At 35.7% G+C, this 22,854-nt stretch overlaps 1 protein-coding gene across 11 annotated transcripts in view; it reads left to right on the forward strand.

Moving 5' to 3' along the window:
- TANC2 (tetratricopeptide repeat, ankyrin repeat and coiled-coil containing 2) overlaps positions 1-22,854 on the forward strand; it is a 360,787-nt gene that overhangs the window by 171,216 nt on the left and 166,717 nt on the right. For 7 of the 11 annotated variants that reach the window (XM_082706546.1, XM_082706542.1, XM_082706548.1 and 4 more), the window contains one exon: positions 9,140-9,250. The exons of the other annotated variants lie outside the window; for them this stretch is intronic. In XM_082706546.1, the coding sequence (XP_082562672.1) occupies positions 9,140-9,250 (111 nt within the window). The remainder of the gene's footprint in view (positions 1-9,139; positions 9,251-22,854) is intronic. 11 annotated transcript variants of the gene reach the window in all.

Genomic DNA, 22,854 nt, shown 5'->3' on the forward strand with positions numbered 1-22,854 from the left:
ATGGGCATGCGCATGAGCATGCCCCATCATGTGCATGCTCTCTCTCTCAAAAAAAAAAAAAAAAAAAAAAAAGTTAGCTGTTATTGGTTGTAGGGTAGCTTTTTTGAGAGTAAGATATGTTTTTAGAGCTATATACCTAGCATTAGAATCTAGCTTTGACAAGAAGTTAGTTTCACTAACTTTAATGTCACAAAAGAGACTAATCTTTCTAAAACAAAGCTTAAGTATATTTCTCTACAATAAAAATGCTCTTCCATAAAAAGTTTTTGTGTACTTCATTCTGTTTTGAATTATCATATAAGATCAGACCAAACTTAAGAATTTTTTAAAGAAAACTATCATCAATTAATGTAATGTTAGGAAACTTGGTTTTTAAACTTTTTTATTTGATAAAATTTACAATAGTGTATTTTTAAAACAAAACAGAGTGATACTTAAATGATAAAACTAAGAATAAATTCACAAATCAAATAAATACTACATATTTCTTATAGACCACTGATACAAAATCTAGTCACATGTACCCAAAGTAATCTGTTTTTCTAGGTCACTTGTTCCTGTCCCACCTTCTTCCCTAATTTCTGATAGAGTTTATAGAGGAGTTCTATTTCTTCTTAAATAGTTGGTAACATTCACTAGTGATACCATCTGGGACATGGCTTTTCTTTATGGGAAGACATTAGTAGTTTCCTTATGTGTTACCTGTCTATTCAGATTTTCTATTTCTTAATGAGTCAGTTTTGATCATTTGTGTCTTTCCAGGAATTTGTTTATCGAAGCTGTCTAATTTGTTGGCATAAAGTTGTTCATAACATTCCCTTACAATCCTTTTCATTTCTGTTGCGTTGATGGTGATATCCCTTCTTTCATTCCTAATTTTGATAATTTGCTTCTTTGCTATTTTCCTTGATCAGTTTAATTTAATGTGTTTTCAGTTTTGTTCATCTTTTCAAAGATTTTTGATTACAATATTATTCTCTATTTTAATTACTGTTTTCTTTCTCTCTGCTATAATCTTTATTGTTTCCTTTTCCTGCTTGCTTTTAATTTTAGTTTGCTCTTTTTCAACTTTTTAAAAACATACACTATTTCTCCAGTAGCATTTTAGATGTGATAACCATAAAACTCTGCTTTAAAACTTTTTTTTTTTTTTAAGATTTTTAAAAATTATTTAACAGAGAGAGATTCACAGCGAGAGAGAGAACACAAGCAGGGATAGAGGGAGAAGGAGAAGCAGGCTTCCCACCAAGCAGGGAGCTAGCTCCATGCCGGGGCTCAATCCCAGGACACCGGGAACATGACCCAAGCTGAAGGCAGACGCTTAACGACTGAGCCACCCATGCACCCCTGCTTTGAAACGTTAAAAAAAAAAAAAAAAAAAAAAAAAAAAAAAAAGTAAACTAGAAAAACTTAGTAATTCTCTCCAATTAGCTTTCAGAAATAACCTTGTAATTTTGATTTTAATAGAAACTGAATGGTTATTAAACTTTTTACTGAGTTGGGAGGTACTCTGAAGTAGATTTTTCTCTTCATTACACCCTGTGACTTGTGCTTCGTATTGTTTTGTGGCACTTAGCTTTCTCTGCTTTATATCATGGCTGTTCTTACTCTGGCTCATCTCCATCCCTGAGTTCCTTCAGGCCACAAACTGTCCTAATCCTGTTTGAATCCCGTGAACTATCTAACCCTGAGCGCTGCACATGGCAGAACACAGTAACATTTTACTGAATTGAGTGGAACAGCTCTCTCATGTATCTTATGGTTGGTTTACAAATAGTTGCATTCAGTTTTCTAACAAAACAATTCTCTCTTTTTTTTTTAAGATTTTATTTATTTATTTGACAGGCAGAGATCACAAGTAAGCAGAGAGGCAGGTAGAAAGGAGGAAGCAGACTCCCTATGGAGCAGAAAGCCCAATGTGGGGCTCGATCCCAGGACTCTGGGCTCATGACCTGAGCTGAAGGCAGAGGCTTTAACCCGCTGAGCCATCCAGGTGCCCCAACAATTCTCATTTTAAAAGTAGCACTCTTTATGTGTGAAAATTTCATTTAGCATCAAATCTGCATTTTCAGGAAATTTTAATACTACTCAAATGATTATGATAATCCCTATAATGTATCCTGATGGCTCTGTTTTTGTTTACATAGAAAGTAATTAGATTATAATTATATTAGTTTTCAGTAATATGTTGTCTACATATAAACTTTCCACCTCACGTCTAGAACTTCTAGTAAGAAAGTACAAGTAAAACATTTAGCCCTGAGATCTTAACCTAACTTTATGAATATATTTGTGATAATCTATTATTCTTGAAGTTATTAGTTGTGAATGAGTAAAGACACTAATGTGTATTCTCAAATTCCGTTTCTTTTGGTTATCTCTGTGTAGCAGTGTGCTTTGTCACTGATAATAAGTAGTTCTCTCCTTTACTGAATTATATACAAATTTAAAATTATTAATGGCATTTCAGTTATTTGGATGTTGTTACTTTAGAGTTTTTTGCTTTGTTTTCATTGTTAGGATGTTAGTATTAAACTCTTTATGTGGTAAATAGTTTCTTAAAAAACTTATTTTTTTCCAAATTGCTAAATTTTTAACATATTGAAAGTCAGAAAGAATATTTTCCCCACATTTGGCTAGCTTCTCTAGTCTTTGTGATGTTCAAGTGAGCCCCTTCCTTTCACTGGGACCATAATGCCGTAAGTTGATACTGAATAACTAACTTTCTTTTCTTTCTTTTTTGTTAAATGGATATAGTTGGTGTTATTCTTGGATAAGTTGGATAAATGGTGAAATTATGTAAGGTTGCTTTTTTACTCAAGTAAAATGAATCCTATTTTGGCTGTTCATTATAATCAGTCAAGATAGAGATATGTGAGCCTGTCATGGACATCTAGAGGCCATACACTAACTGATATTTATATTTGTAAGCAAAGTTAACTTTACTTGGCCACACTGCACACATTTTGTATTTCACTTGTATTTGCACAGCTTTCAGAAAAATCAGGTGTCTGTTATAGTTGTCAAGAATATGTGCATTGTATCTCTAGCTACACTAATATATCTTTATTCAGATTTAAAATAAATATGTTCCAATTACTTGATACTTCATGGCATAATATGGATGTAAAACAACATGGAACAATTTTTATTTGTAAAGTAGAGTCAGAGAGTGGGGAGACTAAAGAGGATAGTGCATGGTATTTGAGGAAAATGCAAGAAAAAGAAAAGTGTATAAAACATATTTCATTTATTATACTTTCATGGACAGAAGAAGAGAGAGCTGGAATAATACTCTCCAGCTATGTATTAATTTTATAGTTGGTTTTAGATCAGTAAAGTTTTGTTTTTCATTATAAAGAGTCAGATTATTTCTACAGTAGATTTGCTTTTATTTGATATAGATTGTCATGTCAAGTTCTAATTTCCTCTTTCTGCATTGTATCTGGGGGTTTTATTTTTTTCTTTTATTAAGATACATTTTCCTTGCAAAAAACCCAAGGAACTATGTGAATTATAGTTCTTTTTCTTCATCTACTTTTCACTTACATCTAGTCTATTCCAAGTTGTCAGATTCTATTTTTTCTTTATCTGTCACTTTTTTTTTTTTTAAACTTTGTTGTTTTTCATCCTCTGTTTTGGGGAAGATGCAGTACCAAACAGTGACAGCTTCTTGGCATTCCCCTTCCTTCAGGGTGTTGCGTATATCATTTAAGCACAATCATGAACAGTAGTTAATTAGGAATTTGGATAGGTTAGAATTTCTAGATTTTAAACCCACCATAGACTGGGGGTTAAGGAGGACAAAATAGAGAATGTCATAAATATCTCTCCTCTACACTTTCCCCCACTCTTCCACTCCAGGAAATTCATGGTACGCAAAGGTTTATTTTTTAATAAATGTTTAGGAGCAAAAACATTATGAATATTCATGTAAGATTCTGCCTAATAAGCTCAGTTAAAAACTTTTTAAAATACAGTTGTCTCTTTCCACCATTTTTCTCCAACTTCTTTTAATAGTTCTCCAGTTAATATCTTTTTCTCCTGTGTTTTCCTCTCAGAGTTTTAGAATTTTAATTCTTACATATAGGTGTTTGATCCATTTTGAGTTAATTTTTGTATATGGTATAAGATAGGTATCCAGCTTCTCCTTTTGCATATAGATATCCAGTTTCCCCAGAACCATTTGTTGAAAAGATTGGCCTTTCCCCATAAAATGGTCTTGGTACCTTCGTAAAATCCTTAAACCATGGGGTTTATTTCTGGAATCTCTGTTCAGCTGGTCTATATATCTGTCTTTATGACAGAGTACCTTACTGTTTTGATTACTTTGTAGAAAGCTTTATGGTAAGTTTTTAAAATCATGAAGTGTAAGACCTCCAACTTTGTTCTTTCTGTGATTGGTTTGGCTCTTCAGGGTTCCTTGAGATTCTATATGAAATTTAGGATGGATTTTTCTATTTCTGTAAAAAAAAAATGTCATTGGGATTTTTATTAAGATTGCATTGAATCCATAGGTCACTTTGGGAAGTATTGCCATTTTGACAATATTAAGTCTTCAAATCTGTGAACAAGGAATATCTTTCATTTATATGTGTCTTTAATTTCAGCAACGGTTTGTAGTTTTTCAGTGTACAAGTTTTTCGCCTCCTTAATGAAGTTTACTCCTAAGTATTCTTTTTGTTGTTGGGGTTTTTTTTTAATTTTATTTATTTATTTTGACAGAGAGAGATCACAAGTAGGCAGAGAGGCAGGCAGAGAGAAAAGGGGAAGGAGGCTCCCCGTTGAGCAGAGAGCCTGATGTGGGACTCGGTCCCAGGACCTTGAGACGACAACCCAAGCCGGAGGCAGAGATTTTAACCTGCTGAGCCAGCCAGGCACCCCGGTTGCTATTTTAAATTGAATTGTTTTCTTTATTTCATTCTGGGATAGCTCATCATTAGTAACCTTTTGTGTATGGATTTTATATCTTGCACCTTTCCTCAGTTTGTTTATTCTAACAGTTTTATTATAGAATCTTCACTTTCATTTAAGGTTTTCTACATTTACAGAACGTCTTCTACAAACGGAGATAATTTTACTTACTCCGCTCTGACTTGGATGCCTTATATTTCTTATTCTCACCTATAGCTAAAATCATTTTGCCCTGCTTTCATGTTTGACAATGACTTTGTCTTAGATTAATCTTACTGAATAAGCTTTTTATCATAAAACCAACTCTGTGAAGAGAGTTTTTTGGTACTTTATGGTTTTTCTGATTCTTGCTTTGGTTTGTTCTGCCCTCATACCTGTCTCCCATAATTATCTGGGTCCCATGGCAGTTCTCTCCTAAAAATTCCCACGTGCTCTGAAACCTTTATCAAAGACAGATACCTTAGTAGTTATTTAAAATCCTTATTTTAGTGCCTTGATTCTTGCTTGGATTAGGTGTGCTTCAGCGTTATCTATAAGATTCCAGTTTACAGAGGCAGATTTTCTCATTCACCATTCATGTTGCTGTGTGATGGATCTGATTGTTCTTATTTCCTCCCCAAGGAAATTTATTTAGTCTCCTCCCCAAGTGAGTACAGAGAATATTGCTCTCTCTTCAAAATAGGCCCCAAATGATGGATAGTTATAACTCAGGACTCTTTTTAAAAAAACACAACATGGGCACCTGAGTGGCTCAGTTGGTTAAGCATCTTCCTTCAGGTCAGGTCTTGTGGGATCGAGTCCCACATTGGGCTCCCTGTTCCACTGGGAGCCTTCTCCCTCCGCCTCTGCTTCTTTCTCTCTCTCTCTCATGAATAAATAATAAAATCTTTAAAAAAAAAAATAACACAACAGTTATATTGCTTTCTTAGGAAAGTCCCCTTCCTGATCTGTTATGATGACGTATTTACAGATATCTTTTTCTAATCCAGTATTCACAAACTTTAGCATGCATAGAATCATTGGAGGGCTTGCTACATGAGGATTGCTGGGCTCCACCTCCCACAGTTTCTGATTCAGCTGATCTGAGGAGTCCGATCATTTCCATTTTTAACAAATTCCTGGATAATGCTGTGCTGCAGGTCCAGGCACCACATTTTGAGAACCAGGGGTCGAATCAATTATTTAATTTTCAACTATTTAATTTTCTTTCTTTACAATATTTGACAATGACAGTATTTCTCCTTGTCTAGACCATTTTGATTTGGGTAACCTACTACCTTCTAAGTTATAACATGTTTTCCTCAATATTATTTCCTTCTAAATTTAAAAAAAAAAATTGGTGATATCACTTTTCTTGTCATTCTCCCGTGACATCTTAGACATCCTTGTTTTCTTCCTTCCAACCATACACAATTCAGACTCTACAGATCACGCTGCATCTGTGATAGTAGTGATGAGATCAAAACAGTGAGAAAAACAGCTAGTATTTATGGAGGACTTATTATGTGCTAGACACGGTTCGGAGCATTTTATTTTAATCAGTGTAATCCTTACAATTCCCCCCATGGAATGGGTAATGTTATTAAGTCCGAATAACTGATCAGAAACTTAGAGAAATATTCTCAGCCTGGGAAAAGTGGAAGAGATGGAATCTAACTTAAGCTTTCTGGTTTCAGGGTCCACACTTTCATTCCTCGGCTGTCCAACCTTTCACTACTCTACTACTATGTTATATCACAGTAAAATACGTGGTTTGGTGTTAGAATCCTCCTGCCCATCTCACTTTATCCACTTGCTAAAAAACGGTCTGTTAAACCCTTTTGACACAGAATTCTTGTACCCAGCTGAATCATCTTCTGTGGCCTTTTTCTTTTTCTTTTTTTTTTTAACAATGAAGTATATTAGTATTCTAGGCTTCCAAGCAAAATATCATGTCCTAGCTTCCAAAATGACTTCTTATGTTCTCCACCAAGCAGTATTAAGACTATCAGACAACCTTTCATATCTGCGATTTTACCCCCTGTTTGGACTTAGAGACAGCACTAGTTTTCTGTAATTTGTATGAGAGGAACATTATAATCTGCCTTAAAAGATAAAGTCGTTATTAGACATGTACAGTATCCCATGAATGAGGTTAGAGATGAAGGTAGAAAAAAAAGAATCAAACGTCCACTGTGAGCTGGAAAGATAACCTCAGTTGGAATTCCTGAGAAGGGTTAATCGAGATGTGTGCGTGGCATTGAGTTTACAGATCTCCGGGATCCTGAGTTATCCCCTTGACCCCATCTCACAAGTCTTATACACTCCTCATACCGCCCCCCTCAGTTTCTCCCGTCATCCTTCAATTTCTTCCTTACGTATCTACCCTAAGTTGCTGATTTCTGACTACTAGCCCACTAGTGTAGCTTTCATTATAAAAATTGTTATTAAGATTTTTAGATGTATGGAATCCCTTGAACAGGGACCAGTGCCGTCTTTGTCAGAACTCAGGAGGTAAAATAGTTTTTCTCTGCCATGATAAAGAAAATTTAAAAATTCTAGTAAAGGACTTAATAGCTTTAAGAATTAAATTATAATCATTTCTATACAGAGCAATACTGGATAAATAAAATGTTTCATTATTTTAGAATTGGTTGGTGAGATTATAATGAAAGAGACTCTAATATTGGTTATTAGTAGCCTGCAGATCTGCATATAAATCACTTGAGATCTTTATGATAGTGCTTTTAAAAATAGGCTCAATTATTACAGTTTTAGCAGAGGTGAGAGTTCTGCTATTCCAAAGCTTACTTTTGGCGGAGAACCATACTGTTAGCACCTTTGTTGCTATGGAGACAGAAACAGGATTTATTTTGTTTTTTAACATACACTTAAAATATACATACTTATCTTAAGATTTAAAATGTGATTTAGTTGCCTGTAGGCTTTGAGTATGGGCATGTTTCAAAAGTACTTCTATATTTTTTAATACTTTATTATTTTTATCCCCCAGAGAAAATCGAGATTTCTGGCCATTATAATGACCACGTTTTATATTACTTTTTACAGGGTCTTTTAGGAATAACTTAGAATCCCCTGTGAATCAGTAATGGATGAGGATTTTGAAGAACACGCAGAAATTTTGAAAAAAGCAATGTGATCTTAAACACTCCCATGTCTTGGACACCTATAGTTATGACACAAATATATAATGCATACAACTCAATTTCAGATTCAAACGATACTTTTGAACCAGTGTTATGCTAAGCACTTTCACCCTGTTGTCATTTATTTAATGAAACTCAATTTGAAAGTACGAAAGTGATCTTCCTAATGTTAATTTTTAATGTATTACATGGATTACTTAAATGTTTATCAATAGTGTTCCTTAACTCTTCTCCCTAAAAATCAATACATAGAATTTATACAAGCCTTTGATAAATAGAACTTTGAATTCATGAATTATACTTTCTATTTCATTCCTTACAAGAATGAATGGATTCCATGGCATGGGATATGACTAATTCATAGAACTCCTGAATATATGTGCAACTAAATCACCTCTCTTTACCTTTAGCATCCTGTGTCAGACTGGCATCTTAGTCCACTAGCAGTTTTGACTTCTTACCTTAAAAGCTGAGCCGTCAGGTGATTGATTTCCTTATAAGCTAGGTAGATTAATCCTAGTTAAGGTATTTATCACAACTGAGTGTTATAGCAGTTATTTCTGGTTAAAGAAAACCTTTGATTACAGTTGTTATAAACAGAATTTTAAAACTTAGCCGTATACTTTCCTCAGTCCATACCTTTATTTACTGGCAAAGGAAGACAAAATAGCTCATTACTTTCTAAAGAGAGAAAGTAGCGAAAGGTGATAGACAGTTGCAACTCAGGCTCATAGTTTTGAATATTAGATTTTAGCTTTTCTAGTTTGCAGTGACTTTTTAACAAGACCCATCTCCTCTATGAAGAATGCAGTTCATTTTTTTTCTGGCACAAAAAAATAGGGTAACCTGATCTGAGTCTGACAGAGTGTGTCGTTCATTTAAGTGCTTCCATCTGTTGCCTGCTGTTCCCCTTACTCATGACCCCTCTATGTTTCTCTCTTTCCCTTCTTCTTCCCCGTTTCTCTTTCCTTTTTCTTTCTTCCCTCCTTTCTGTTTTCTTCTCTCTCTGTCCTTCTCTGTTTTTCTCTCTCTCCTTTTTCCCTCTCCCTCTCTCTCTGTCTCTTTTTTTTTGTCCTTAGCCCCTCTGAGGAAGGCAAAGTTTGTTGAGAGCCCACGAATTCCAGAATCCGAGCTTGGCTCACCAACCCTCGCTTCAGCTCAGAAACTGGACGTGGATGCGTACTGCCCTGGTAAGCGTGCATGCAAAGTGTCTGCTTTGACAGAGGGAGGTTTGGATCAGGCCTATCCAGAAGGCAGTGTTTTGCATGTATCCTGTTCATAAAAGCATACCCATAATCCCTTTTGCAACTGATGGCATATTTTCCTTATTAGAACATAGTTTTTTACTGAATATCCTTTTTGACTATTGATGTAATAATGAGTAAGTATTGAAAACCATTTCCAGGATAATCTTCAAAAGAATTAAAATAATTTTGGTAGATCAGTATTTTTCAGGGTGATTTTTGTTATTTGAGATAGTTGAAGAAATTTTGCTTTGGCCATGTGCAAATAAGAATATTAAAGATATGAATAAAAATGTTTATTCAACACTAGCCCTTTATATATGACCTACTTTTTCTAACTCCCATTGGATTTCTGGACAGTTATAGAAAATAGTTGTGATGTTGGAAACATTAAACTTAAATTACTAGAAAAGAAGCCTTATAGGTTCCCAATTTGGGCTCCTGGACATTCACTTTTAGAAATACCTCTTCTTCATGAATGGCCTGTGAGCACATGTGGGAGTTCACTAAAACCCTTCTCTTGTGGGAGCCAAGCTGAGACAGAATCATTATCAATGCTTAGATTCTTGCAAACTGAGATGAGTTGCCTGGCAACATCCTTTACACTCATTCTACAGTGAGTCTATAGAGCTGTGTCAGAAATGTTCAAAGATCTACTTGAGTATACAGATCAGAGCTTTAGCAGAGGGCCTTAGAAGACTTGGTTTTAGGTCTTTTGTTTTTATTTCTGCTCATTAAAATTGATGTCAAACCATAGAATGAAACTACTACATATTTACAGCATTAGGGGTCAGCAGAATAAAATGATTTTTAGTTCTAGGGAAGATATCAATAATCTGAAACATCAGGATAATGTGGCTCTGAAACCAAATAATACATATTTAAGCGGGGGGAAGGTTAATAGGCGAAAACTTGGACTAAACCTTATCAGAGACATTGATTGGATGGATCAGTTTTAAATATTGAAGGACCTTGGGGATTTTACTTACAGGATGCAGAATCCCAGGTTTCATCCACCGTCGGGAGATGCCTGTTTTAAGTCAGTCACAATTATGTATCAGGAACCAGCTTTTCTGTGTCTGAAAGGAACAAAATAACTCTTTAAACGGCACCATAGCACATGGTTAGAGGAATCTTTTTCATGTTTTGAGGTACTGTCACACTTCTTGGGCAGTGGTATAGTGTGCTTTGCATTTCTTCATAAAAATTTTGGTATAATTAAGTAAAACAAATAAATGCCCTAATTACTGCATTAAGTTTTGGGAAAGAAACTTGTGTTGGAGGGCTTTTCTCTTCCAGATTTGCAAGTCAGAATGGCTCTCAGGAAGACAATCTTTCACTTCCTGATTGTCCATCTGACATCTTTAATCTAATCTAGCCATTGTTATCTTCAAGAACCGAGGTAGCTGCTGTTTGTTGGAATGCCAGTGCTGAATCCCTCTGAAAAATCTTATCCACGTTATTTTTTATGTATATTTCCCACAAATATGAATCTTTGCTGAATTGGAATCGAACCAAACTAAACGTCAGTTGAAACTTCTAGAAAGTCAGGAAAAAACTAAAATATGTTGCCAGAATGTTAATTGCCATGCTCCTCAGTCTCTCCTTTTCTTATCTGAACAGACTTAATGCACAGAAACTTAGTGTTTTACTCGTTTATAATGAAGTTATTAAACTCTCCAAAAATAAGTTTCTACTGAGATAAGATTAGTGACCTGAAGGTTGAAGCTGTTATCTTCTACATAGTACCAAAACTTAATAAACAGATGAACTCAGTGTACTCAGAAAGCAAACAAATCATCCATTCCTTTTGAATTTCGCTTACATAGGATATACTAAAAGAACAGAGATCGTGTTTTATCATATGCTTATATATGATAACTCAGTTCAGGCTGTTTCTCTTCTTGTCCACCTGCTTTATTCATTATCACATATGAATTTAGGAAAATAGTATGTGTATCTCACAGAGAAAACAGTCATAAACCAAAGATTCGAGCAGTGGCTTTCAGATTTTGGCATGCTTCAGAATTACCAGAAAGACTTGTTGCAGATTGTGGGGCCCACCCTCAGAATTTCTGATTCAGTAAACCTGGGTTAGGTTGAGAATTTGTTTTTCTGACGAAGTCAGAACAGCTGGGTTACAGGACTGCTGCAGGCTGCTTACAAGCAGTCCAGTGAACAATTCCGGAAAGTTATTCTGCTCTTCTGCGGATGTTGTTTCTGTATTGTCTGAACTTAAACCTTTTGATGCCTGTAACCTTAGGCTGGAAGAATAAAGCTTTTGTGTCTAAGAAACAGACATATCCTTTTTTTGGTTGGTCCTTTTGTTCCTGGTATCTGTGTACCTACCTATGTCTAGTTTTCAGTATTGTCCTACGTGTAAAAGGAAATTGTAGATCAAATCAGAGCAAGTCACTGATATCTGGTCTGCAAAGTCTGTGGAAAGCTATAATGAGATACAGTCATTGATCCAGAATATTTGTCAACAAATTACGGGATGCAGTCTACATAGCATTAGATTCTAAAATACCTAACTTACATTTAACCATTCCTCAAATCAGATTTGTTGTATGCAGAAAATGTAAGAAAAACATAAGTGAACAGTGTGTTTGGGTTCTGTGCTTAAAACCATCGGACATGATTGATGATGTTGCATAACTGACCTACCAGAGCGTAGGGGATGTTAAGTGAATTGTGTTTGATAATTGTCTTACAGTGGGGAAATTAAGACCTAGAGAATTTAAGTGATTTGTATAAATCACAAGCAGAATTTATTGTTGAACTCCTGAGGTAGACACAGTGTAATCCAGGAATTCTGGTACTGTTTAAATTCCATAAACACCCCTTAACTCTCCTTTAATTAAGAAGCAGAAAATTCAGTTTTTACTTATGAGACTGGGCTGTAATCTGTATTTTGGGTAACCAACTGATATCAGGGATTTCAATAAAAGCAATCCCAAGGTAAGAGAACACTCTGACTTTCCTGCTTACGGCATTTTTTATTAGCTGTGTGGTTTTAGGCAAGTCACTTAACCTTTCTGAGCTTCAGTTTCCTCATCTGTAAAAATGGGAATAATCTTAAATCAAATTAATATAAAGCACTTAGCAGAAACTTGATTCATAGTAAATACTTATAAATGTTAGCTGATTTTGTTACTATAATTGTTACTATTATAGTTACTATTATATATAATACTATTATATTATACTATTATATTGTTACTACTATTATACAAGGTATATATTATATACCTTGAAGTATACTGCAGGGTGTTAAAGCATCTTCTTAATTATCAAGGAGTGGGAAGATGTAAAGGTTTAGGGTCATTTTTATTTTACTTGTTTTACTTTTTAATTATTTATTTATTTTAGAGCGGGAGGGGGAGAATCTTAAGCAGGCCCCACAGCCAGCACAGAGTCCAGCTCAAGGTTCAATCTTGCAACCCTGAGATCATGATCTGAGCCAAAGATCAAGAGTCAGACACTTAACTGACTGAGCCATCCACATTCCCCGAGAGTCATTTTTACTTAAATATTCTGTGTTTCAGTTCTGATTTTCCCCCTACTAGTCTTATGATCCTAAACGTGTGATATAATGTCTCTGGTGTGCCTCAGTTTCCTGTCACAGCAATATGGCATATACGATGATCTTATTTCTGTAATTTAGCATATATATAAATATATAATTAATTTAACATTATATAACATATATGTAAATATATAGATTCTCAGGGAAAACATTGGTTGCCTAAAGAGAAAGAGAGTTGGGATTGGTTAAGTCAAGAGAGAGTGGGATTAGTTTTAGCAGTGGTTGTGGATGGTTGGTGGGGTTACAGGTGGGTTTTTTTTTTTTTTAAGATTTTCCATTTATTTATTTGACAGAGAGAAATCACAAGTAGGCAGAGAGGCAGGCAGAGAGAGAGGGAAGCAGGCTCCCTGCTGAGCAGAGAGCCCGATGCGGGACTCGATCCCAGGACCCTGAGATCATGACCTGAGCAGCGGCTTAACCCACTGAGCCAACCAGGCGCCCCTACAGGTGGTTTTAATTTCATTCTTGGCAGTATATATTAGTGAATGAGAGCTCAAGTTCTAGAGTTAGAGCTGGGTTTAATTTCTGACTCTGTCACCTACTAGTTGTAACAATGTGTTAACTTTCATAACCTTGAATTATTTGCAAGCTTTGATTAAAATGGGTCTTTTTTGATAGGTTTATCTCATAGGGTTGTTAAGATTAAGTAAAATAACATAAATGCCATGTGTTTTTATATATATACTACATAATACATACACATAAACTGCAAAAAAAGTAGTAACATATATGCCAAATGCTTACTTCAGGCAAAATAATAAGAGCACCTTTCCTGTTACTGTTGTTCATCATCACCATTACATTTTGTTCCTTTTCTAAAATTTCTACAATGACTGTTTACTGAAATCTTGTAGTCATCAGATGTCACTAAAGGATGGTGATATTCTTTATTTAAATACCTTTGTTTCTTCAGTTTTTGTATTGGATGTTGTAATTATCATCTCAACTGTAGAAACGAATCTTGACACAAGCCAACTGAACAGTTTTATAGGACTTTTGACTACACATGCAAGGTTAAGGGCCAAAGTCCAGATTGGTATTCTGAAAATAGTCAGGCTTTTATCCACACCGATTATTTTCAGAGAAATTTGAGATTAATCTTTTTATAATAGATCTTTTAAATCTCTTTTAAAATGGCACTGTCCTTTAAAGGACAGTGTTATTTAAGATGACAACAAGATTAGGATGTATTTGAAACTCAAGAATGGAAGAGAGTTTTATGATAGTTATTTGGTACATATTCATATTTATATATGTTTTTTTTGAGTTCATAAAGGATTTTTCCTCTGGACTTCTTATCAGCATTGTACATTCTGTGGACAAACACAAGCCACTGTAGATAAATGTTTTATAAAAAGTAATTTTTTGAGCCTCTTTTCCCAACTCCTGTATAGTCGTGGTCATTCTACTTAAAAGCAAAGGATAATTTGTCTTCTCATCTTTTTCTTTATATTTTTTTTCCCTGAAAACATTATCAAATGTTATCTTCATTATTTAGACGTGCTTCATTTGTTCTGCTGTGAGCTTTATACTTAAAATTATATTTTAAAACCTTCTATATAATTTTTGATTGGCATGTAGATCCCAGGAGCCTTTTCTTGTAATTCACATCTTCTGCTATGTTGTGTTTGTATGCCCTACGTCTACTGTGTTGTAAACACAACAAGTGTAAAGCAGGGTCTTTAACCCAACTTAAATTGGTGGGCTTTAAGGGTGCTCTAAACTCATTATTATACACAAACATTCTGTAATGTGCATATGTCCTTCTTCCGTTTTTAAAGATTTTATTTATTTTTGCAAGAGAGCGTGTGTGTGTGAGCACAAGGGAGGGGAGGGGCAGAGGGAGAATCAGGCTCCCCACTGAGCAGGGAGCCCAATGCAGGACTTGATCCCAGGACCCAGGGATCATAACCTGAACCAAGGCAGACACTTCACTGAGTGCCTTCCAGGTGCCCAATGTGTGCTGCTTTCTATAAGAGGCTCCCAGAGCAGTCTGTGACACATACTTAACCACCCCAAATAAAGGAGAAAAGAAATACTCTTGTAAAGATTGAAATGAAACAAAGGCTGTTAGTGGTATAGCTATTAGAACAACAACAACAACAAAATACACACACACACATATATATGGACACTGGACAGACTTGTAAATGGATTGAAGACTTGTAAATGGATTGAAGGACACTGGACAGACTTGTAAATGGATTACAGTGCTGCTGTAATCACAATGTGAAAGTCAGTTTAGAAAGGAGAACTCAGAAGCAGAGAGATAAACTGAACATATTTCAGTGTATTTTAAGTAATGAGAGACACAGCCTGGTTACTGGTAATGAAAAAAGCATGCCAAAGAATTAGAATATGAATATGAATAACTTTTCTTGCCCATACTTCCTTAGCCACTGGTAAATTCTTAAACATGTCAGAAAGTTATTTTAGTGAACAGATGCTTTGTTGAATAAAATGTTTCATTTTGATAATTTTTAGTTGTTTTCCTGATTTACATCTTACCATTATTTAAAAGATAAATAGTCTCATCCCACAAACTCTTAGATTAACTTTTCTCAGATGTCTTGCATCACAAATTCTAAAAACTTGGCCTACGCATGTGGCGCCTAGATCCATAAATTATATATCCAAAAGAACAGTTTTTCCATTAACTGAGAAACGTTTTAACTTACAATTTTTGAGGCAGGAAAATGCACTGATTTAGAGTAAAATGCACTGGTGTAGACAACAGATCTTGAAGCCAGAGCGCCTATGTTCAAACATTTGTTCTGTCACTACTTGTGTGATCTTGAGCAAAGAGCAACCATAAGAAATTTCCTTATCTGTAAAATGGAGATTATAATATTACCTACACCATAGGAATGCTGCAAAGATTTGTTAAACTATGTGAAATAATCAAAACAGTTATGCATGTGGCCTATAGTGCTGTGTAAATCTTAGCTACAATTATTATTATGTTTTAGAACCTTTAGTGCCTTTTATTTAAGAATACTGTGGATAAGGCTATCATCCTTTTTAGAGTACTTTGCAGAAGATAAAATTGCACCTATATCCTGTAGTCATTGGTTGTTTTTACAGGCAATGTATGTATATGTATGATGCTAAGTTGTTTGGGTTCTAGGTTTTGGTTTTTTTAGTGGAAACAGTTTTTCACAGCAGTAAATAGCTCAGGCCCTGGGATCAGACAAGCTTGGATTCAACTCTAGCTGTGCCACATATTAGCTGTAACTTTATGTTTCTAATCCTCTGGTTCCTCATTTGTAAAATGAAGATAGTCATATCACCTACTCCATAGGGTGTTTGTGATGATTAAATAAGATATAATACATAATTTACTTCACTCCGCATATGGAATATCAATTATTATGACTTATAACTTGTGTTTCACAAGTCTGTATTATTGTAAATTTATTTCTGAAAATAAAATGTAGTTTTATCTTTTTCCTTTCCTAAACAGTATATAAGTTCCTGCAGCCTAATATCCATGAAAAATTCTGTGGGTGGAAGGAAGGGACAGAAAGGTATTCTTGACCTGTGTTTTGACACCCAGCAAACTCGAGACTTACAAATTCTGTATGAAGTCGCCAGTGCCATCCTTTATTTTTAAGTCCCTCAATATCCTCCTTGTCTTTTTGTTTGTGTTTTTCCTTACCTAGAAGTTCTGTATTGTAACATTAACGCTTATAAGACTTGTGGGAAGTGTTGGTTAAATTCTATTTATTTTCACTGAGTTCACTCGAAAATAGATCCTGTATTAGTGATCTATTGCTATATAACAAATTAACATAAAACTTAGTAGCTTTAACAGTAGCCCTTAACTATCTCACAGTTTCTGTCACAGGTTGACAGCCTGGGCTGTAATCATCTCAAGACTCAACTGGGGAAGGATCCTCTTTCAAGTTTATATATGTGGTTGTTTTGGAAGGATTTGGTTCCCTGTGGGTTGTTGAACTTAGGGTCTTAGTTCCTTACTAGCTTTTTAGCCGGAGGCCACCTTTAGTTCCTTTCCATGTGTATTTCTCCATAGGCACCTCCACAACATGGAAACTTGCTTCATGAGAGCAAGCAAGCAGAGGCAAAGTGAGTCCAAGCAAAATGAAAGTGACGATCTTTTGTAGTATAATCTCCATAGTAACCGACATCTGGCTGGTTCAGTCAGAAGAGCATGTGACTCTTGATCTTGGGGTCGTGAGTTTGAACCCCACATGGGGTATAGCGATTACTTAAATAAATAGAACTTTTTAAAAAAGTGGAATCCTCTAGTTTTTGCTATATTCCGTTTGTTAGAAGGAAGTCACTACATCCAATACACACTCAAGGGAGTAAATTGGAATTTTGAGGAAAGTTGTTTAAATGAAGCAACAAATTTTTCTTGTTTTTTTTCTACGTATTTTTGATATATGCCATCCCATGGTCTGGAAGCATGTATCTTTCTCATCCTTACATTCCGATAGAAAAAAAATCTATATATTCCTAGTATCCGCCCTTTTTATATTCAGAAACTTCTGCTGTCCTTCTTATAACTATCTATAGGTCTTTTCCTGATTTATCTGTACAGAGTATTTACAGATTACAAATTAATAACCTGTACTGCTAAACAATTATAATCAATGCTACTATACCTTTAAGTTTACTGTAATGTGTTTTGACTTTATAGAAAAATATATTCAGTGAAAATAACTAAGTAATATAAAGTGGTTTATACCACTTGCATGAGGTTTTGGCTTGGAAAAATCTGTCTCATGATGCCATATTAAGATTCTGATGTTGCAGCTAGCATTTCCGGATTTGTTTTTCGTGGTCAACATAAAGAGGAAGAATAAAGAACAAAGATAACTTATCACCCCTTTGTATTATACCCTTCTTTCCTACTACTATTCAAAAATCTTTTTTGAGGGGTGCCTGGGTGGCTCAGTTGTTAAGCATCTGCCTTCGGCTCAGGGCATGATCCCAGGGTCCAGGGATTGAGCCCAGCATTGGGCTCCCTGCTCAGTGGGAAGCCTGCTTCTCCCTCTGCCACTCCCCCTGTTTGTGTTCCCTCTCTTGCTGCCTCTCTGTCAAATAAATAAATAAAATCTTAAAAAAATTTTTTTTCAAAGTATAACATTATTCCTTACCAAGAGGGGGCCAGTATTTAAACGTATTTATGCGAAAAGACATGCACAAACCACATTATGGAAGATTACTATGTCCTGTTACCATCTTAGATTGTATTGACTATATTAGAACAGATATCTTTACTTAGAACAGGATTTCCTAAACTGTGATCCAGGGAAGTGAGATGTTAGTTTATGCCACATGAGCCATGCTAAACTACAAGATCTATGAATGTGGAACGTGTCCGGTAATCCTAGCACTCAGACCAGTGACTGCTATATATTACTCAACAAATACTAGACAGGTAAATGGTCAACTATAAAACAGTAGCAACAACTAAAAATTGGAATATTTTGCAAACAAGGAAAATACCATCTCTATCATCTAGAGATGATGGCAGATACTAAGGAGTATGTGAAACAAAATCTCCTAAGAGCTGCTGTGTCAGATACCATGGACACACATTCAGCAGATTATTTGGAAATGATCTGAGGAACAGTTTGTGTTACAAGCATATCTTTTGGCATTAGATAAGCCAGTCCTTGAAGAAAAGGCAGCTACTGCAAATACATAGATTCTGCTGGATTCCCACTCCTCAACTTTCAATTTACTCAGGGAGATTAAAAGAAAGTGCCACATTTAAACAACTGAAGGAACCCCTGGGTGGCACAGTCAGTTAAGCATCTAGATCAGTTTCCACTCAGGAGATGTTCTCAGGATCATGACATCAAGCCCTGTGGAGGGCTCCATGCTCAGGGAGGAGTCTGCTTAGGACTCTCTCCCTCTCCCTTTGCCCCTTACCCCCACGCTCATGCTCATGCTCTTTCTCTCAAATAAATAAATCTTTAAAAATTAGTAAATAAAACAACCGAAGGGAGTATTAAATTCTTGTATACACTAAGAAAAATTTCCGTAAGAGCTGACTAGGAGAGTCTATTCTAGACCAATCCCCTACTTTCTTCCCTAATACTTCAGCTTTGCATTTCACATCATCAAACTGTAATAATCACTACTTTTCCTTGTTGAAGTTTCTCTATACTCTGAGGCCATACCACTAATTCTTTAAAGGTTTTAGCTGCTGGTTCACCAGAATTCCTGCTATCCTACCCATTTTGTTTTCAAAACACCCCTGCCACTTAAAAAAAAAATTCAGTAATCTCAACCCCCCAGTGTGAGGAGAGATCAAGAGTCACATGCTCCACCAACTGAGCCAGCCAGTCGGTGCTCCACTGACTGAGAAGCCCCTCCCCTGCTGTTTTTCATATAATTACCTGTAGGTCTTTCCCATTTTGTACTGACTATTACAGTACAGTGAAATAATTCTTCCTAGAATGGTGCTTTTCTCTTTAAGCCTGCGTGATTATATCATGTTATTTTAGTGTGCAGTTTCTAGAATAGATTCCAGATTTGGACGTCAACAGAGAGTAAATTTGTTATTTAGACAAACGTGAGTTTTGAGGATAATACTTTCCTTACTGTAACCAGTATATATATATACCTAGCTTTCTACATTAGAATAAATTGTGAATGGATGAGGAAATCCAGGCCAAGTGGGAAATAAAATGGAGAATACTGCATTACAGAAGTAACGCTTCTTTACCATCACTTGTATCTCAAATATATGTCTATTCAAAGCAGACGTCAGAAACCTCAGTTTAAAGCCCAAAGGAACACTCAGTGAGAAACATCAGTCTTAGAAATTTCAGTGACGCATTTAGGGTTCTTGAGCTTGTCAAATACTGCTTTTTATCCTAGCCAAATAGTCATCACCATACATCATTGTGCACATACTACTTTTTGTACACTGGGGGCAATTATGTAGGCAAGGAAACATTCCTCTAAGTGTTGCCAGCAGTGAGTACTTTCTATATAACCTGTCTTTGCAGTGATTCCTACTTCAGTGGGAGAGAATCAGAAGTAGGGTGCTGTGATAGAAGATAATTTAACATTTTAAAACCTGTTTTTTTTTTTTAATTTATCTCAATGGCAAAAAAAAAATATCATAGAAGTTACTGAATATAGATGTACCGAATAGATTTTTATCCTCTAATTCACAAAGTCAGTGGCTGTTTCCTTCCTTCCTTTCTCCTCCCTCCCTTCCTTCCTTTTTTCCATCTCTTACTCCTTCCCTTACTCCCTTCCTGCTTGCCTTCCCTCCCCTTTTCCTCCCTCTTCCTTCTTTTCCTTCCAGGATTTTTGTAATTGCATACCTATTGAAACCTAGAAGAATTTAATGAGTACACCCATAACCTCACCTCTCAGAGACAATGACAGCAATATTTTTACATAACGACATCCCAAATTTTGTGTATATATTAAAAGCTTGGTCAGTATAGAATGAAAGCCTGTTTTCTTAGCTAAGTGCCAAACTAATGAGATAAAAAAATGCAGAGTCCCAGGAAACCTGGTGGCTAGGTCAGTTGGGTGTCTGACTCTTCATCTTAGCTCAGGTCTTGATCTTCAGGTTGTAAGTTTGGGCCCCATGTTGGTGCTACTAAAACAAAACAACAAAACAAAACAAAACAAAAAGTAGAGTCCCTAATCTTTTAAACATTTAATTTCTAAATAGCAAAAGGACTGACAGCTCTGTGTTTATATGTGTGGGTGACTTTTTTTCCACTTACTTATGTTTAAGTTATTAGTTAAAAGACTATAAGACTACTAAAGATTAGATAAATTTATTAAATTTACTTATTGTTCTTTAGGGAACATATTTTTTTTTTAAATTTTCCAGCTTTTATGAGATACAGCTGCTGTATGACATTGTGTAAGCTTAAGGGCTGCAATATGTGTGATATGTATATCTTGCAAAATGATTGCTGATGAAATTTATGGGCAATCTCTCCAGAAAATTGAACCTACATACAAAATTTTGCATATTGTCTGCAGTTTCAAAAAGTAATGAAACATTAATATTTGTTGCATTATGTAAATAGTTTTATGTGAAAGCTAGTCTGAACAAACCAAAGTTAATAAGAAAGACTAACCTGGAGTACTCTAACGAATTTGTATTTTCTAACTCCCATCCCATACCCTAAAGCAAGGCATCTAAATACTCCTCTCTGTAACTGGAGAGATTCCCTAAAAGTTGATTCTTTAGCTTAGGCTCTAGGTAAGTTAATTTAAAGAAGGCAGTAATTTGGAAGAGAGGGAAGGGTAAGTTGGAGAGGTTCAGACATTCCCTTTTCAAGAGATGGGGTCCTATAATTAAAGATCCTTAGACTTTTATGTACCTGCCCCAACTTAGGCAATTTTTTCCTCAGTTGAGGATGGACAGTGACCTGTCACTGATAGCCTAACATGGACCTAGTTTTCCCATCTATCTCCAGGAACCATTCTTCTCTACTTTTCTGTCCTCTGGACCAAATTGAGAGGTAGTTCTCAGAACTATGGAAAACTAAGACCACCATCTTGACCTCCAAACTTATATAATGTCCAAACTTATAGACTACCATCTTAACCTCCAAACTAGTAAAATAGTAGACAAATTTTTCTAGACAGTTAATCAAAATCCTGTTTGACAAGCACATTTTTAAAAATTCGGATTAGAATGCCCTCTTGCTGGCTCTACACTTCATAGTTCAGTATACATTTTACCATTTCCTACTACCATTAACCCAGCCATGACAGGTATATTAAAACTGCTTGTATCCTGAAGGTATTTGGGTTTGCAGTCTCTGCTATGGGTTACTGCGAATTGTTATTTTCTTTTTCTAGGAGATGCAAAGAAGCAGTGGATGATAGAAGAATGCAGATCTCCTTTATTCTTTCCCTATTAAACAATTTCAGCGGATTCACAAACTTCCAAAAGAGCAGGTAGCAGAGGGCCTCAGATCAAGAGTTCATGATTGAGATCCTCTGTTAGCTTCCATGCGCTACGGTTTAGAGGATCATTTGTTATTAGCTACCGTGGTTAGCTGTACCAGGAGAAAATATGCGTGACTGAACAATTGAAATGTGAAGTTACTTTGAAAAGAAAAGTACTAAGGAGGCTTTCCTCAACCAATAACTTCTAGTGGTGTTAGGGAAATATTTGCCATCTTCAGTGCTGTGATCATCAGATAACTCATTCTTGTAGCTCTTCTACAATTCACTCCTTCCTCCATCTCTACCCGTCATCATGCCATAGACACTAGTTCTTTTCTACTGCAGTTTTACAAGATTATATTAAGAACTACCTTAAGAGATCAACCATAATACCATAACCCCATCACATTTACCATTATTACTTTTGCTTATTATTTCTTCTAGTTCTTTTGTCTTTGTATACCCCTAATTATTTTTGTGTGCTGGATTTAATATTTGAGAATATTCATAGAAATAACCTGAAAATAGGATGGGTTTTTCCCCCCTCCAGAGAATATTTTATTTGCTTCTGCCACCTGAGACCAGTTTGATCCAAGTTCAGTTTGTGGTTTCCCAGGCTAATCAGATGACGTAAGTCAAAATTGCAAGGCTTAGTTTACTTCTGGTTTATCTTTACCCCCCGAGTACAATTAAGGGTCTCAGCCCAAAGTGTAGGTTGCTTTACTAGATTTCCCTCTCTTGGCAGATCCTAGACTCCACAGTTCTGTTCCCCTGACCTTGTGAGACAGATAGAAGCATAGCTCAGCCATGCAATCATTTCTTCCCTGTTAACAAATGCCCCTGTTTAAAGTGGCCATTGGTAGTGGGTGAGATCTCCATTCTGGATTTTCCTCTTCCTGTTCTTTTGATTTATCACCATCTCGTTAGGTTTTTAATGCTTTTTAAAAAGATATTTAAGGTATGTTTTGTCCAGTTTGTATTAGTTGTCATCAGCTAGAAGGTCTCCAGTTACTGGAAGGTCCCTGCCACCACCATTTCCTTTGGGGGCAGC

The sequence above is a fragment of the Mustela nivalis genome (assembly GCF_964662115.1).
Source record: "Mustela nivalis genome assembly, chromosome: 17".
Taxonomy (NCBI): domain Eukaryota; kingdom Metazoa; phylum Chordata; class Mammalia; order Carnivora; family Mustelidae; genus Mustela; species Mustela nivalis.